At 39.0% G+C, this 19018-nt stretch overlaps 1 protein-coding gene and 1 pseudogene across 1 annotated transcript; one reads left to right on the top strand and one right to left on the bottom strand.

Annotated features, from left to right (window-relative positions):
* Positions 1–9827: 9827 nt before the first annotated feature.
* Positions 9828–12205, top strand: LOC148046458 (vomeronasal type-2 receptor 116-like). The gene is made up of 4 exons (XM_087712182.1): positions 9828–9865; positions 10478–10685; positions 11096–11222; positions 11307–12205. The coding sequence occupies exons 1-4, from the start codon at positions 9828–9830 to the stop codon at positions 12203–12205; spliced, it is 1272 nt and encodes a 423-aa protein (XP_087568308.1).
* A 4892-nt stretch (positions 12206–17097) lies between these two features.
* Positions 17098–19018, bottom strand: part of LOC148046457 (vomeronasal type-2 receptor 116-like) — a 10068-nt pseudogene continuing 8147 nt past the window's right edge.

The following is a 19018-nucleotide window of genomic DNA, read 5'->3' as shown; positions in this document are numbered from 1 at the left end:
AAATGCATTAAGAATTATTTTTATTTTTATTTTGACACAATCTTTCAGCAAAACACATTTTGTGAAATGTGTTTCAGTACAGTATTTTCATTATTCATCTAAGATCCTGGGAAATGCAAAACAAAAAACTATCATATATATATATATATATATATATATATATATATATATATATATATATATATATATATATATATATATATATATATATATATATATATATATATATATATATATATATATATATATATATATATATATATATATATATATATATATATATATATATATATATATATATATATATATATATATATATATATATATATATATATATCTCCTCCCAAGAACTGGAGTTATTTTTAATAGAAAACAAACCCTGGATCAAAATTATAAGCATTATTTCTTAATATATGAAAAAAGTCTAGTATCCAACCTCCATTTTTAAATATGGATGAAATTGCTAAATTCACGTACCAGAAATATTAAGTGAGAAAATTATCACGGGAAATATGTCCCCTGAAAACACTTCAAGTTTCATATGATTTAATAGCAATGTCCAGAACCTGATAATGAAATGATGATGTACGTACACAAGTCCATCATGAAATCCATGAGAAGGATGTTGACTGAAATCAATGGGTTTAGAAAATGTAAAGAATACAGAAATAATGCCAGCAATGTTAATCTCTCCAAGCTGATGATGTGTGTGATGAATAGGAGAAAGCTCATCAAAACCACACTGAAGACTAGGATCCTTGCACACCACTTGAGGCATTACTATTAACAGTAACTGCATGAATGCTAACATCTTCCATGAGTGTCTTGTTTTTGTGTACAAATGTCTATGTCTGCAAAAAGATCTTTGAAGAAGATCAGACTCCACTGTCTTCTTGAGACATTTTTCAAAGAGAAATAGAGAATAGAACATACTATCAAATCAACTCACAAAGCTTTGGGGCTTCCATCCATGGGATGGAATATCATGGGGGCAATAAATAACATCTTTCAGGGACAGCAATTCCTTTTTCCATGGAGACCAATAGGGTTTGGAAGAGACAAACAAGCTAATCCTATTATGATAGAGACACTGTCACCCATGTAAACATCTTCAAAACATCTGAGGGCTTCCCGCGGCAAGAAAGAAGGAACTACAAAGACGAAAATAATATCTTAAGATCTTTAAACCAAAATAGAGATAATTATGGGCATATGTTTAGGTATTGATTATAGCTACTGTAGATTTATTATTCTATTCTATTCAACTCTGCTTTGCTCTGCTCTGCTCTACTCTACTTTTCCATGGAGATCCATAGGATTTGGAAGAGACAAACAGGCTAATTTCATAATGATAGTGACTTATGTGACAGTGACAGCTATCTTCAAAACTTTTGGTGGCCTCTTGAGGCAAAAATGATTCAGTCACAAGAGAAAAATAATATCTTGAGATCTATAAACCAAAATAGAGATATAGTTATGGGCATATGTATAGGGACTGATTGAAGCTACTATGAATCTATGCTGTTCTGTTCGGTACTGTTCAGATCCATTTCTCTCGACTCCACTTTTTTTTGTTAAATTTATATTTATTGGGTTGATCAGGTTGCCATGATAAAAAAACATTTTTCGACTCTACTCCATTCTTCAACAACACAAAGCCAAACTACTCTCCATTCTCTACTCTCCATTCCATTCCTTTGCAATTATTTTTATGTATTCCTCAGAAATTGGGATGGTTATTGCAATACTTGATTGTCATGTAGTTGAATTCTACTGTTTTATATTGGCACAGAATCCAGTAGAATACAAATTTATGAAGACTGCATTGGGAAACAGTCACATGGCAGTGTGCTATGCATAAAGCAGAGTGAAAATTGGTTTAAAAGTCGCAAATAAGAGAAAAATCAGTTTTCATGAGGGCTCAAACCATTGCTCTCTTTGAATAACATTCGAAATACAGGAAGTCCTCTATTAATGACTGCAATTGAGTTCAGACTCATGGTCGTAAGTCATGATGGTCATTTCACAGATAACTGGAAGTTTCCAGCAAAAAAAATCATAAATAATGCTTGCATAAGTGTGAGGTGCTGCAAGCAGCCATAAATGTGGGACTATTGCTGAGCATATAAATTATGATCATGTAACCATGGGAGGGGTGAGTTTAACATCAGGAGTTAAGTAGCCCTGGAGATTATAACTTTGAACTGACACTAAGAAACTGTAACTTGAGAAGTAGTTGCAGGGGCCAGTACTCAATGAAGGAAGTAGGAAGTTTTTGTTGTGGTCTGCCAGTGGCCAGAAGAGCTGGCAGCAGAGTTGAACAAAGAGGAGGTTGGGGAGGAACATAGGCCAGTCCTGGAGGCTGGGGAAGGCTTGGATGAGGGCTGTGCATTAGAGGCAGAGATGGGGCCAAGGCCATCTTGCAGTTCTCAGCTGCCTTCGGAGCTAGACAACAGTGAGGCACAAGAAGAGTGGGAGCCTGTTCCCAGTGTGTGCATGCGCAGAGCTGCCAGAAGAAAAAAGTAGTCAAGAAATCAGGGTCAACCTGAGAGTAAATCCACAAGTGGATGGTGAATGGCCCCTCCCATAGGAAATAAAAGAGGAGTGAAAGGGGAGTGGGCTTTTGCAGGAAACAATTCTTTCTTTTGTTCATTCATTTCAGGTGTGTGAGGATCTCTCCATGAATCGATGAGACTTTTTGCCAAGTCATTCCTTGCACAGTATTGCTTTTGGAAAATATTTACATGGTAGCTTTCCAAGCTAGATAAAGTTTGTGGTCAAAAAATTACCTTTGAAAGACTGTTTACCAGGCTGTTGCTGAATGTGAGTGAGACAAATTCAAATTAGTTTAATAAAATGTGTTTTGTCAGGACCAGGACTCTGCTTCATGCTTTTTGGAGAAGCCTAGGTCTGAAAAGTCTTTGCCACAATTTTTTAATCCAGTAACCCTTTCAGATTTATGAAAACGGCACTGAGAGCATCTTCAGAATGTTTAATGTACTTTGCAGAGATTTGGTGGATTTGGATGTCTGATGGAATTTATTTGAATTTACTAGAATTATTTTTGTGCCAGAGATTTCATTGGTCTTTGATACTAAGAAGAAAACACATTGCCAGCTGAAAAAACTTTAAATTTATTTCAGTTAGTCCAGAACGCAGCTGCGTGAGTGATAGTGAGTGTACCTATCCATGTTACCCGTATCCTCCGCGAGCTGCACTGGCTTCCTATTTGTCTCCGGACACGCTTCAAGGTGCTAGTCGTTACTTTTAAAGCCCTACATAGTATCGGACCTGGCTACCTGAGAGACCGCCTCCTGCCAGTTACCTCCCAGAGACCTATAAGATCGCACAGACTAGGCCTCCTCCAGATTCCATCTGCCGGTCAATGTCGGCTGGTGACTCCCCGGTGACTCCCCGGGGGAGGGCCTTCTCTGTAGCTGCTGTGGCCCTATGGAACGATCTCCCCGTTGAGATCCAGACCCTTACTACCCTTCCAGCCTTCCGCAAAGCGACCAAGACTTGGCTGTTCTGGCAGGCCTGGGGCTGTTGATTTATCCAGCCCCATCCTGAGTTATGAATGTTGTGGAATTTTTAATGTTGTTTTTTTATTTATTTGGTATGTCCCCCTCTTCCTTTTTTACCTGTAAGCCACCCTGAGTCTCTTTCAGAGTGGGCAGCATACAAGCTAATTAATTAAATAAACAAACAAACAAACAAACAAACAAATTAGTTTAATAAAATGTGTTTTGTTGGAACCAGGACTCTGCTTCGTGCTTTTTGGGGAAGCCTAGTTCTGAAAAGTCTTTGCCACAATCTTTTAATCCAGTAACCCTTTCAGATTTATGAAAATGGCACTGAGAGCATCTTCAGGATGTTTAATGTACTTTGCAGAGAGTTGGTGCATTTGGATGTCTGATGGAATTTATTTGAATTTACTAGAATTATTTTTGTGCCAGAGATTTCATTGGTCTTTGATACTAAGAAGAAAACACATTGCCAGCTGAAAAAACTTTAAATTTACTCATGCTTAACAAAAGAGGGCAGGGGGGGGCTTCAAGGTTTTCTACCTATGAGGAAGGAAACCCAAAAGCATTTAGTAGTGACCTTTACACAGTATGTGTAACCAAATTAATTGTATTTAATTTTTTACACATTCTAGTGAGCATATGAATTAAGATATAGACACATTTATAATTCACATTTAACCTATATATTTAGTCAGAGATTACAATCACATACTGAAATATATCAATAAATCAGTTTGTACTATTATTTTGTGTGTGTCTGTATGTGTGCATGCATGCATGCATGCATGCATGCGTATGTATGTATGTATGTATGTATGTATGTATGTATGTATGTATGTATGATTGAAAAAGTTGTCAAAAGTTCCTTTTCATGAGCTGATATTTATTGTTCAGTTCAGGTTTCATCACAATGATAAAACACTTGGGAAGAAAGATGCACACCTATAAGCCAGCACTGGAGGAGATCCTGGAGAAGATCTCTACAGCCAGCATATATTTTCCCCAGGAAGTCCTTAACTTGTAACAATAATTTTGATCAGAATTAAAGTCATATGTCATGACAATCATTAAGCAGGTCACTTCGTAGATGTGATCAATCTTTCTTTATAGACATAAAGCAGGGGTGGGTTGCTGCCTGAGATTGTCGGTTCGCTTTACACGCGCTTTGTGGGAATACCATCCCTGGAGGTTTTTAAGAAGGAACATGTCCATAATAGATTAGTGTATATCATGCTTGAGGAAGAGTTGGATTAGAAAACCTCCAAGGTCCCTTCCAACTCTGTTATTCTTTATAAATCTCTACTTTCAGCCTTACCAATAGAATGGTGATAAACAATACTTGGAAATGTACATCAGGTCTTCTGATAGCAAAATCTCATCTAAGTATCAAGGGGAAGATGACTTTGAAAAAGCTTCCTGTCTCACCATAATATGCAAGACAAGGTGAGGACTGACTGGCAGGGAAGGGGCGAGGAGAGGCCAGGTGAGAAGCCCATTAATGTGAGTGATGTTGAGTTGGCTATGCCCACCCAGTCACATGACTACCCAGCTATGCCCACCAAGCCACACCCACCAAGTCACGCCCATAGATCATTTATCAAATGATAAATTATTTGAATCCCACCACTGTATATATGATAGGATAAAGTAGGGTAGGGCAAGGCAGGGAAGGGCAGGGCAGGGCAGGGCAGGGCAGAGCAGAGCAGAGCAGAGCAGAGCAGAGCAGAGCAGAGCAGAGCAGAGCAGAGCAGAGCAGAGCAGAAGTACAGTAATGCCTTTACACATACATATGTTTACATCTCTATTTCTCTTTATGGATCTAATGATTTTAATTTTTTTCTTGTGGCTCATATGTTCCTGCCTCTGCAAGTCCTCACATGATTTGAAGTTGTTCCCATATGTAACTGTCTCAGTATCATTATGAAATTAGCCAGTTTGTCTCTTCCAATTCCCATGGGGCTCCATGAAAATAGGAGCAACTGACATTGAATAATTGTAGTTTTTGTGCTCATCTTATTCCAATCCATGGCTGGGAGCATCAAAGCTCTGAGATGATTTGTTAGTATGTTGCACTCCCTAGTTTTCTCTGAAAAACATCTCCAGAAGACAGATCTACTTCAAAGATCCTGTAGCAGACAGAGGCATTTCAACACAGAAAGAAAAAACTCATGGAAGATATTAATATTGGTGGAATTAATAATATTGTCTGAAGTGATGTGTAAGAACCCCAGCCTTAAATGTGACTTACAAGAGCCTCTTCCTATTCGGCATACCTACCATCAGCTTGGAGACATTAATATTGCTGGCATTATTTCTGCCTTCATTGCATCTTCTAATCCCATTGATTTCACTCAAGATCCTTCTCAGGAATTTCATGATGGACTTATGTAAATATATTATTAATTTATTGTCAAGCTCTGCACCTTGCTGGTAAATGACATGATACTTGAAATATTTTCCTCTAAGGACAAAAACTCCAGAAACGAACATTTAAAATAGGATGTTTAGGTTTATCTTATGTAAAATTATATTTTACTTCAGTTTCCAGGTAAAGTTGAAATGGTTGAAATAGAGATCAAATTTCAATTTATAACAAACCAAATCTAAAATCTATTAATATGCAGATACATATGGTTATATTTATGAAGCTGTTACTGCAATTAAGAAAGGGTAAGCATATATTTCCCATGATAAAATTTCTGATTGATATTTCTGGTATCTAAATGTAGCAATTTTCTTTTCCATATAAGCCATTCTTAAAACTTCAGTTTGATAGTGAACGAGTCTCACACATAGAAACAAAAATTATTTCACACATACAATAATGTGACGCAGACCTTAATGCATTTTTAAAAATTCTCTTTTACAGAATAGTTTTTCAGAATTTCCAGCATATCCTGGCCTTAACATTTACTATAAAACAGATTAATGAAAATCCTCAGATCCTAACCAACATCACGCTGGGCTTCCATATTTTCAACAGCAATTTTAGTCCAAGCTGGACTTACTATGCCTCAATGTTGCTGCCTTTCACTCAGGGCAAATTCATTCCCAACTACAAGTGTGGGTTCAGAAATACCTTGGCTGCAGTCATTGGGGCTCCTGACATTTCTCTTCACATGGCAACTGTGCTGTGTATCTACAAAGTTCCCCAGGTAAGATGGGTCTGCAAATATACGTTATTATTCTGCCATACCTCCACAGACATCTACGTGCTTCTCTCTGTAACAAGGAGAGACATAGATATTATTTTTTGCTTGATAGGATCAGAATACTTGCAGGAAAAATTGTACTCCTGAACAGACAATGGGGATATTTACACAACAAAACATGCCCCAATTCCAGATACTGAACTAAGGTTCAAATTTGGAATGTTCACAATGAGACTATTTCCAGAAAAATGTATTTACCGATACCTCAAGAGTGACATCTTGGTTGATATTTTCTATGTGATCAGGCTCCTCTCCTCTCCCCTTTTCTCCCATTGATCCTTTCATATCCCCTTCTCTCCTCCATGCTTGCCCCACAGAGATCTCTCCTATCTTATCCCCCTCTCTCCCTTAGGCTAGCCCCATTGATCCTCTCCTATCCCCTTTCCCCCCCCCCCTCAGGCTTGCACCACTGAATCTTCTCCACTCCCCTTTTCTTCTTCAGACTGGCCCCACTAATCTGCTCCTATACCCCTTTCTCCCTCAGGCTGGCTCCACAGAGGCCTCTCCTATCTTATCCCCTTCACTCTATAATTCCTTATCATCAGAGCATTTTTCAGGTGGGGAGGGGGAGTAGAATGTCTAAACTGCCAGTCTGCAAGTCAGATGAGTCATGCACTGGCAATACCCATACCCAAGTGGCAGTTGGAACAGAGTTCTTTTCATGTGGGGAGGGGGAGTAGATCATCTAACTCCTTAGCATCATAGTATGTTAATAATAATATAAGAAATACTAAGAATCTAATGGTCAGTTCAAAAAATTCTTTCGTAGCGAGCATCTGGAACCCTAGAGGAACATACATGCCAAATTTCAATTTTGTAGTCTTTATAGTTCTGAAGATTTCATGAAGCTGCATGAGTGGTATTTTGCTTCTGAAAACATTTATCTACACACACACACACACACACACACACACACACACACACACACGTGTGTGTGTGTGTGTGTGTGTGTGTGTGTGTGTGTGTGTGTAGATAAATGTTTTCAGAAGCTCATATAGACCTTTGCAATTTCTTATGTTTATCTTTCTATAGTTGATATATGGCTCTGTTCCAATCATGGATAAAGAGACTCAAGCAGTTTTCTTCCAACAAATGTTTCCGAATGAATCCCATCAATGCAAGGGCCTCCTGCAGTTATTGCTGCATTTTAGATGGATCTGGATTGGAATTCTTATAGTAAAAGATGAGAAAGGAGAAAAATTCCTCCAGGAGATGCTTCCCACATTTTCTGAGTATGGTATCTGCATAGAATTCATAACAGAGTTACCAAATTTACCTTTTTACAGTGATTTTACTGATACCATAGATGGAGGATTACATGTATACCATGTTCTCATGAACAGCACAGCCAATGTGATAATCTTATATGGTGAAACTCAGTCCTTATCAGTTCTGAGAACTTTCCTCCAGTTTTCAGAAGTGGAGGATGTACCAAAGAAGAATAAGATCTGGCTTATAACAGCTCAGACAGATTACACTTCAGTTGCCGTTCATAAATTTTGGGATATCCATTTTCTACATGGTGCTTTATCCTTTGCAGTTCACACAAGGGAGGTCCCAGAATTCCAAGAATTTATTCAAAACTTGAATCCAAACAACAACCAGCATGATTATTTTCAAAAAGATTTTTGGGAACAGGCATTTGATTGCTCCTTTTCAAACACAAAAACTGAGACTTCTGAGAAGAAATGTACTGGACAGGAAAGGCTTGAGATCCTCCCAACATCTGTGTTTGAAACACGCATGAGTGGCCAAAGTTACAGTATTTACAATGCGGTCTATGCTGTGGCACATGCTGTGCAATCTCTCTCTATATTCAAATCTAAAGAATCAACAATGATGAAGGAAAGAAGGAAACATTTCCATAATCAAATGTGGTGGCAGGTAAGTCCGTTAGCAGAGTAGTGCAAAAACCACCATATCTGTTGTTTCAACAGGTGTCCAGAAACTCTACCAAAGATTATACTCCAGGGATATTGATGTCTGAAAATCCAGAAGTGAGATGTAATGATGGATTAAGTAATTGAAACATTCATATGCTGACATTAAAATTGTAAATAGCATTGTACAAAAATATTAAAATATGCTTCTCTCGATGAAATTAACTTCAAGGCTAAACACAAAAATGAAAGATGATGATTCTTCTAAGCTGATTTCGTCTTGTTTTACACTTATACATAAACTCCTGCCAATCTGAGCACTCTACTATCTGTATCTGCAATAAACTGTGTGAATTATTAGAGAGGAGCTATTATCTTCCTTTCTCACAGACATGATATCCAAACAGAGTTGCCTTTTACATCTCTGAAATGCATCCCCTCCATTTTGGACTCCACATCCTTCCTACATTCCATCCCTTTCCCATAAATTCAGTCTATAAATAAATGAAAGGAGGTGATTTACTCCCCCCACATCATATGCTGAAGCTGTATTTTTGTTGTTGTTGATGATGCTATACATGCTTTATTTGGAACATTTGCATTGTATCAGACACAATTAATCAGTTGTTGAAAGTGCAATCATGTCCATATTTTTTGGCATTTCCTGATGAGGATCTTCCTATACAATCCATGCGTGGAAGAGAAAGAACTGATATATTGTGACATTCTTACTCAACAAGATTCAGCATGCTGAAACAACAAGTGCACTTAGACTTAAATATTGGTTCACAGTGTTTTACAGCCTTCTCTAAGCAGTTTACAGAGTTAGCATATTGCCCCCAACAATCCAGGTCCTCATTTTACTGACCTCAGAAGGGTGGAAGATTGAGTTAGAAAACCAATACCACTTAGGCTAGGACTAATTTTGTAAACAATAATAACAGAATCCAACAAGTCTGAGTGTGCTTAGCCCTCCCTCATATTCTGTTTGATGTGGTGTGACTGAAATGTTTTCTCTAGTTATATCTGTTGGTCCAGGCTCCAGATCGTATTTGACTGTTGTCTTGATAGTGTCTTTCCATCCTCTCCTTCAAGACATTCCTGTAGAGATGGAAGGAGGTTGATTTCCTTAGTATCTTGCTTAGCTGCCAGGAATTGAAATATCAGACATTGTAGCTGTTTCTTATGGGAGCCATGATTGAATGGATATGACTCCTTTAAGTGAAATGATCCTGAGCCCATCTAGGTGAGCATAAGTCAATATGCCTTTTGATCATTTTCCTCTCTATTTTCAATATAAGATTGTATATTTTAAAATGTAAGACAAGAACAAGATAAAAAATAACACTGAAAAAGTATGTTTTACTGTGTGTATATGTGGTGTGTATACATACATACACATATATCTTTTCAATTACATGTACTTTTATCTTATTATTTATCTTGTTTCTAGTCTGTTGGATGGATGGCAAAAATTTTAATCCAACCTTAGCACGGCTAGAGCATGTATAAGGCTCTTTAGAAGTAAAAATAGTATTAAAGTTTTGTAGCCTTATACATCCTTGTATTTCTTATATATTTATCAGAAGTCATCTAATTGAAGTAGCAAATTATATTTTTTTGCCTTTTTATATTACAATTCTATGTTAATTTTATTTCAGTAATGTGATATGTTACCTCTACCTCTGTTTAGAATGCTTGTTATTTATTTGCTTGATGGCCTAAAACTAAAATAAAACAGTGTTTGTAGCCTCTTCATTTAAAGAAACATTCATATCTATGTTTTGAATTATTTCTCACTGCCTCAGTTTGTTCTTCTGATTGCCTTTGTGTTTCAGCTTCATTCTTTTCTGAGAAGTCTTAGATTTAACAACAGTGTTGGTGAAAAGATCTCCTTTGATAAAAATGGAGAATTCATTGGTGGATATGATATCATCAACTGGATCACATTCCCAAACCAATCCTTTCTTAGGGTCAAAGTTGGAGTGGTAGATCCCACAGCTCCAGCAGACAAATTCTTCAATATTTCTGTAGATTCCATCACATGGCCGGCAGGCTTTAATCAGGTTAGCTATTTAAATTTAGATTTGTCTGCCTTCATTTAAATACGTTTATTGATGAACGTCTCCAAATATAATCTCTGACTAACCAAGGTAAAAATGTCCTGGGGAAGGAGAAATATCAGTACATTTTATTTATTTTTCTAGCAATTGCTATTGAATATTACATCCTTTCCTGGCTTCCTTTAAATTATGGACAAAGGTTACATGGTTTTAAAGTAAAAGCAGCAAATCAGCACACACTATCTCATCAGTTTGCTGACATCAAAATTAAGAAGTTGAGAAAACCAACTAAAACTAATTAGCACAGAAATTGTCTATAAAGAATGGTGAAGAATCTATTGATTTCACATTAACTTTCCAAGCACTTCCTTTCCTCTCTGTATCTTAAAATCTTCTCCTTCCTTCACTGATAGGCATTACCTCTATCTTTGTGCAATGATCCTTGTGAGACAGGATACAGCAAGGCCAAGAAAGAAGGGAAGTTGTTTTGTTGTTATGATTGCCTTCCATGTCCAAAGAGGGAAATATCAAAGGAAAAGGGTAGGAAATTTCCAAATATAATGGGAGTAAGACACGATGGCACAACACTATAATTCCTATTAATTCACCTGCATTCTTTTTCAGACATAGATGACTGCTCTCCATGTCCAGAAGATCAATATCCAAATCCCAAGAAGAATATGTGCATTCCAAAGCGGATCATCTTTTTGTCCTATGAAGAACCTTTGGGAATCAGTCTGACTGTTCTTTCTCTTTGTTTCGTTTTAATGACAATTGTGGTAATAACAATCTTTATGAAACACAAAGAGACTCCCATTGTCAAAGCCAACAACCGGAATCTCACTTATATACTCCTAGTTTCTCTTCTCCTTGCTTTCCTTTGTGTCTTTCTATTTGTTGGGAGACCCAATACGATTGTATGTCTCTTTCAACAACCAGCTTTTGGCCTCATCTTTTCTGTGGCAGTTTCTTGTGTATTGGCCAAAACCTTTGTTGTTGTTCTAGCATTTATGGCTACCAAACCTGGTTCCAGATTGAGGAAATGGGTGGGGGGAAGAGTGGTCAATTTCATTCTATTCTCCTGCTCCCTTATTCAAATATGTCTTTCTGCTGTGTGGCTGATAATATCCCCACCATATCCAGATTTTGATACACAGTCAATGTCTGAAGAAGTCATACTGGAGTGCAATGAAGAATCTGTCATGTTCTACTGTGTTTTGGGCTTCATGGGTTTTCTTGCTCTCCTTAGCTTCTCTGCTGCTTTTCTAGCTCGGAATTTACCTGACAGTTTCAATGAAGCCAAATTCATCACGTTCAGCATGTTGGTCTTCTGCAGTGTTTGGTTGTGTTTTATTCCAACCTATCTAAGCACAAGGGGAAAATATACATTGGCTGTGGAGATCTTCTCCATGATCTCCTCCAGTGCTGGCTTATTGGTTTGCATCTTTCTTCCCAAGTGTTTTATTATCATGCTGAGACCTGAACTGAATGATAAACACCAGCTCATGAAGAGAAAGTTTTAACAAATTTTTATTTTTGCCTGATATATTTTACATGCACATGTTGGAAAACTTCCACACTTCTACATTTAAGTCCGAGAACAATGCACCGAGTCAGTGATCTATGTTGCCCTGTCCCCTGAGATTTGGATAGTTTAGCAGGGTTTTCTTTTCCTGGAAGGCAATTATAACTGGAGTCTAAAAAAACATAAATTGCAACACAAATTTATGTATTGACATATTTATTGACATTATTGATTTATTTACATTTTTTAGTATATTGTGGTGAACTCTGACTAAATGTATCGATTAAATGTGAGTTGTAAATTTGTCTTCACTGGTCATCTTAATTCACATGCAGTAGAATATATAAAAAAGAAGTGTGGTTAACTACCAATGAGAATTTGTTTAAACAGAGAAGTCTATGACTTTTTTAAAAATATAAGTTTTATCAGCACATTTTTTCTTTAAAAACATGTCTATATTTTAAAATTTTTCCCATATTATTCACATTTGGAAGAATCAGGGCCTCCATCATTGAGAATCAGACTGGTATTTTTACTGTCTTTCTTTAATTTCCCCCCATACTAATGGTAGTGCATTTATAACAAGGTATCTTTGGAAATATCAAATCCTTGCCTCCTCCATCCCCAATTAAGGATGGGAGGAGGCAATCATGGGCCTCTTCCTTCCCTGGATCTGTAATCTTCTCTAAATGGATCTTGCTTTGGCTTCTTTGCCTATTTGTTCGTGCCCCCCCCCCCACTCCATGGAAAAATGATGAGGTAATTTTTTTGGACCCCCCGCTGCCTGCTTGATCAAGTTAAGCAATTCTGCCTTGCGAGGTTAGTGAGACCAACTGACATCTTTAAGTGGTGCAAGTGGATTTAAGTATTGCTTCTCCTGGGTGGGAACTGTGCTTTGTGAGTTCACTGAGCACATGGCTCTTTTGTCTATGACAATTTTTCAGTCATCCAGGTCATGGTTATCCCAAATGTGCTTTTTTCAAGAGGCAACTGGACTTTCTTGGTTTCTTGGTTGCCTTGAAAAAAAGCACCTTTTGGATAAGAGTCTCTTGCATATTTTGGAGTGGCTAAGTCACATGATTGCTCACTAACAGTAAGATTTTAAAAAAAGAGGTAGGGTGTGGAACCTCCCTCCAATTAGTTTTAGCTTTCTCTCTGATAATAAGGTTTAGTAACATGGCAACAGGATTGAGGTTTACTTAGATATCTGTATCATGTACTAATTTTATTGTAATCCTGACAAGCTTGGGAGGGCAGAAGCTTGACCCTGGTTCCCCTATATACTTTGTTAATTTGTCTCTTTAGCTCAGCATTTTATAACCCAAGTATGCCCACTCCCTTTCTGGAGAGCTTACATGACCTCTCGGCTAAAGGGTTTCACTTTATGAGCAAGAGTTGGCTGCTGATGGTTATCATTGCATTTTATCTACACATTTTAATTCCTCAAGGGATGGGTTTCAGCCAGTACAGATCGGTACGGGCATACCAGTTGGTGAACTTTAGCATGCCTTTAATGTGCCTTAGCATACCTGTTCTTCCAGAGGCCACGACAAGCCCACATGGCATGCGCTGCCCTCTTTTCCTTGATAGCTGCCTCGTTTCCAATGAAGGTGGTGGGGAATCCATGAAGAGGGAGGAAACCACATGGATTCCCCACCCCCTTCATTGGAAACGAGGCGGCTGTCAGGGGAGAGAGCAGCGTGCACCCGTGGGCTTGTCCAACAAATGCTCACCTCCTGATCCTTCTTCGCCTGTTTGAAGAAGCCACATGTGGCACGTTCCCTTCTCTTTCACAGCTGCCTCATTTCCAATGGGAGGGGAATGCAGACGCAGGAAAACATGGATTTCTCCCCCCCAATTGGAAATGTTGCAGCGGTCAAAGACAATGGAGTGAACCCCTCATGGCTTCTTCAAACAGGTGAAGAAGGGAGTTCCACATGGGGCTGTTCCAACAGCAAAACTGGAAATGAGGTGATTCCAGCAGCTGAGTTTTGCCTCGGAACTTGCTGTCCCGGCAACCCGAAGGAGACATTCTCCCAGCGGCATCTCAGGTGCTCCCACCCTAAGCCAGGAGGGAATAAGGATGTCTGGGCAAAGTTTGGCTCCTTCTGGCTCCCCTGAGATCATTGGGGGGGGGGCTTGTGCACTTGCTTTCTCACATGGCCTGTGTGCTTCCAGCATGAATGGGAAGTGCATGGATCTGAATGTAATAGGGCATGGGAGGCTGGAGTGGGAGGTTCTTGCACGGCAAGAGAGAAAATTGCCAGAGAGAGTTGCCGCTGGGAAAATGTCCCCTTCAGGTTACCAGGATAGCAAATTTCAAGGCAAAACAAAGCTGCTGGAATCGGTGCACCTGCAACTTAATGCTCTCCAAAGCCTGCATTACTGGGATCAGCAGCAGCACAACAGTGGGCGCCACCTCCACCCCTAGTGTCCAGCATCCTCCTTGCAAGGGTCAGGGCCATTTGCACTTCTCTCCTGAGCTTCTCTCGGGAGGCAACCACCGGCAGATCATCCAAGTGGAAGGTGAGTGAAGCCAGCTCTCAAGGAAGGAGGTAGAGATGAGGTCCAGGGCTTGCTTCCCTGCCTCTTTCCTCAGAGAGCTGTGGGCAGCAGGGAAAACGAGACTTCTTTGCCAGCCTCCCAGTTGACAAAACAGAACTTTTCGCCAACTGGAAGGTATGTGGATCTGAGAAGGGGGCAATAGAAAGAGAGAAAGAAGAGCAAGAGAGAAAGAATGGAAGGAATGGAGAAAGAGAAAAAAAGAGACAAAGTAGAAAGAGAAGGAAAGAAGGAAGGAAGGAAGGAAGGAAGGAGAGAGAGAGAGAGAGAGAGAGAGAGAGAGAGAGAGAGAGAGAGAGAGAGAGAGAGAGAGAGAGAGAGAGAGAGAGAATGTATGATCACAATTGAGAACAAAATTTTGGTTGCTAAGAAAGAGCGTTGTTAAATGAGTTTCTCCACATTTTACAAGTTGGCCACTCTCACCCGGTCACATAATTGCCAAGTCATGCCACACCTACAGAATAGGTTCTAAAAATTTTTGAACCCCACCACTCTCTGGAACACTGCCTGATTTGTAACTCCGGGTTGCAGGTATTGCTGATGAAAAGGAAAGTATTTATGTTTCCATAATGTTTATGACTCATTGATCTTCAGTGTGTATTCCCCCATTTCTAATCTAATGATTGGTATTGAGGGCTGTTTTTTTGCAAGTCAAGAAGCTATTTGTATTTTTGTACTGGTAATCCTTGGCTTACAACTTTTTATTTAGTGACCATTCAAAGTTACAATGGCACTGAAAAAGTGACTTATGATGATTATTCACATTAAGCGACCGTTGCAGCATCTTCACGGTCACATGATAAAAATTCAGATGGTTGACAACTGTCTCACATTTATGATGGTTGTAGTCCCCCAGGATCATATGATCCCCTTTTGCAACCTTCTGACAAGCAAATTTATGGGGAGGGCGGATTCATTTGGCAGCTGTGTTACTAACTTAACAACTGCAGTGATTCACTTAACAAGTACGGCAAGAAAAGTCGTGAAATGGGGCAAATTCACAATATATTTTTCACTTAGCAACATACATTTTGGGCTCAATTGTGGTCATAAGTTGAGGAGAGGCCAGGCATGTCAAGGAGTGACTGGGAGGGGTGACCTAGGGCCAGGCATGGTGAGGAGAGGCTGGGTGAGGCGAGGCACCCCTCGATGTGAGTGACATTGAGTTGGCCACCTCCACCCAGTCACATGACCACCAAGCTATGCCTACCAGCTGGTCATTAGGGCAGAGAACCAGTTATTAAATCACTTGAATCCCACCACTGCTTCTAAGCTATGTTGCTCCAGTTAATAATTATGCACAGTCAGCTGCTAGGACAGTTCCTAAAATGGTTAATAAATGAATCTGGCTTCCTCATTGACTGTTCTACATAGTTATCCTGCTTAATTGATTTTTCTAGAAAGAGACCATGATGCTATGGGGTATTCACATGTATTGGACTTATGGTGGAATTTATTTCGATTTACTAGAATTATTTTTGTGCCAGACATATTATTGGCCTTTGCTACTGAGGAGAAGACAAATATCCCGATAAAAGGTCTTTTGAGTTTACACCATGTTTCACAGGTGATCACTACACATGATGTGCACCAGAGAATTCCCACTGTCCAATTGCTACAGATTCAATTCATAGGCCTTCCCTGTTTAAATGAGAGTCGCATTTATATTTAATTCCCACTTCTTTTGACATATTCTAGTTTGTACATGTTGAGGGGACATAATGGCTCAGCAGTTAAAAACACTGAGCTTGTCAACTGGAAAGCTGACAGCCCAGATTTGAGATACAAGCATTGCACTGTGGGGTGAGCTCTGGTTAGTGTCCCTTCTACTTCTCACCTAATAGTTCAAAGGCAAGTTGATAAATAATAGTGTTCTGTGTCCCTTTGGCATACATCCATGCTGGTCACATGATCACAGAAAATATCTTCGGATAATTCTGCCTCCCTCAGCCAAGAAACATAGATTATCACCATGCCTTAAGTCCAACACAACTAGATAGGGAACGCTTTACCTTTAGAGTGCATAGGAATTAAAAGGACCAGAAAAAAACAGATTTAAAATTCACATTTAATCTAAATATTTAGTCAGAAATGTCTATTACATACCGAAACATCTCAATAAATCAAATTCTGCTATTATTTATTTGTTTTACTGTTCCCCATTTTTTAATTGCCTTTTAAAAGGAATAATGTTATGAGCTACCCAAATCTCAGTGGCAAGATAAGAATTGCAACATAGAAGGCCAATCTAAATGCAGATTGTTTCTGGTTTAAATGTGCAAATGTGGAAGATCTGCAACAGGCAGGCAGAAATAAAGAATATCATTCTTAAAACTTTCTTTTCATGAGCTGATGTTTATTGTTCAGTTCAGGTCTCATCACAATGATAAAACATTTGGGAAGAAAGATGCACACTAATAATCCAGCACTGGAGGAGATCATGGAGAAGATCTCCACAGCCAACATATATTTTCCCCTTGTGCTTAGATAGGTTGGAATAAAGCATAGCCAGACACTGCAGAAGACCAACATGCTGAAGGTGATGAATTTGGCTTCATTGAAACTGTCAGGTAACTTCCTTGCTATAAAAGCAGCAGAGAAGCTAAGGGGAGCAAGAAAACCCATAAAGCCCAAAACACAGTAGAACATCATTGATTCCTCATTGCACTCAAGAATGACTTGTTCAGACAATGACTTCATATCAAAATCTGGATATGGTGGGGATTTTATCAGCCATGCAGCACAGAAACACATTTGAACAAGGAAGCAGGAGAGTAGAATGAAACTGATCATTCTCCCCCCAACCAATTTCCTCAATTTAGAACCGGGATTGGTGGCCATGAATGCTAGAACCACAACAAAGGTTTTGGCCAAGACAAGAAACCGCCACAGAAAAGATGAGGCCAAAAGCTGGTTGTCGAAGGAGACAAACAATCTTATTGGGTCTCCCAACAAATAGAAACACACAAAGGAAAGAGAGGAGGAGGGAAAGTAAGAGAGTGTACATGAGATTCCGGTTGTTGGCTTTGATGATGGGGGTTTTTTTATGCTTCATGAAGATTATTATTACCAAAATTGTCATTAAAGAAAAGCAAAGAGAAAGAACAGTCAGACTGATCCCCAAAGGTTCATCATAGTACAAAAAAGTGATCTGTTTTGTAATGCACGTATTCTTCCCAAGATTTGGATATTGATCTTCGGGACATGGAGAGCAGTCATCCTTGTCTGAAAAAGAACACAATGGAATTGATACAGTTGATTATAGACAGTATTGTATCCTTATGGCTTAGTCCCATTAAATTTGAAAATTTCCTACCCTTCTCCTTTGATATCTTTCCCTCTGGACATAGACGGCAATCATAGCAGCAAAACAACTCCCCTTCTTTCTTGGCCTTGCTGTATCCTGTCTTACAAGGATCATTACACAAAGATAAAGGTAGTGCCTATCGATGAATGAAAAAGAATATTTTAAGATACAGAGAGGAAAGGAAGTACTTGGAGAGATACTGCTATTTGGAATAAAAATAGATTAATAAAAAAATGTGATGACATCTTTTTGAGACGGAATTGCTCTGAAGTGATAATTCACTTTAATTGGGCGCAGCTTAGTCGAGCGCGGTTTTGACGGGTCATGATATGGATATATGGATATATATATGTGTTTGTGTGTGTGTGTGTGTGTGTGTATATGTGTGTGTGTGTGTGTGTGTGTGTGTGTGTGTGTGTGTGTGTTGGACACTTCCAATTTTACACGGGAGAAAACCCGAATAACCAAAGACAGACAGACAGACATATATACACATATACATACATACATACATACATACATACATACATACATACATACATACGTATGTACGTATATGTATGTCTTCGGTTATTCGGGTTTTCTCCCGCGTAAAATTGGAGGTGTCTTGGCAACATTTCAACGAAATCTCATTTGTCATCTTCAGGCTTCGTGCTTCCAGGAGTGATGTGAGATCTCGGCTGTTTCTGCCTTTAACTGCCCCTCCTATCCTTACATGAAAAACAAACCCCCAACCAATCAGAAGACACCTCCACCCAATCAGAACACAGCCAAGCTCCCACCCAATCAGCTCAACCCCCCACTGGCAGTTAAAAGGAAGAAACAGCCAAGATCTCACATTACTCCTGGAAGCATGAAGCCTGAAGATGACGAATAAGACTTCGTCGAAACGTCGCCAGGACACCGAAAACCAGAAAACCCGAATAACCGAAGACCTACATA

The sequence above is a fragment of the Thamnophis sirtalis genome, unplaced genomic scaffold (assembly GCF_051295495.1).
Source record: "Thamnophis sirtalis isolate CommonGarterSnake01/CBP01778 unplaced genomic scaffold, rThaSir2_p1.2 scaffold_4, whole genome shotgun sequence".
Taxonomy (NCBI): Eukaryota; Metazoa; Chordata; class Lepidosauria; order Squamata; family Natricidae; genus Thamnophis; species Thamnophis sirtalis.
Note: the sequence above shows the minus strand (reverse complement) of the source record. Positions and strands in the feature narration are given on the sequence as shown.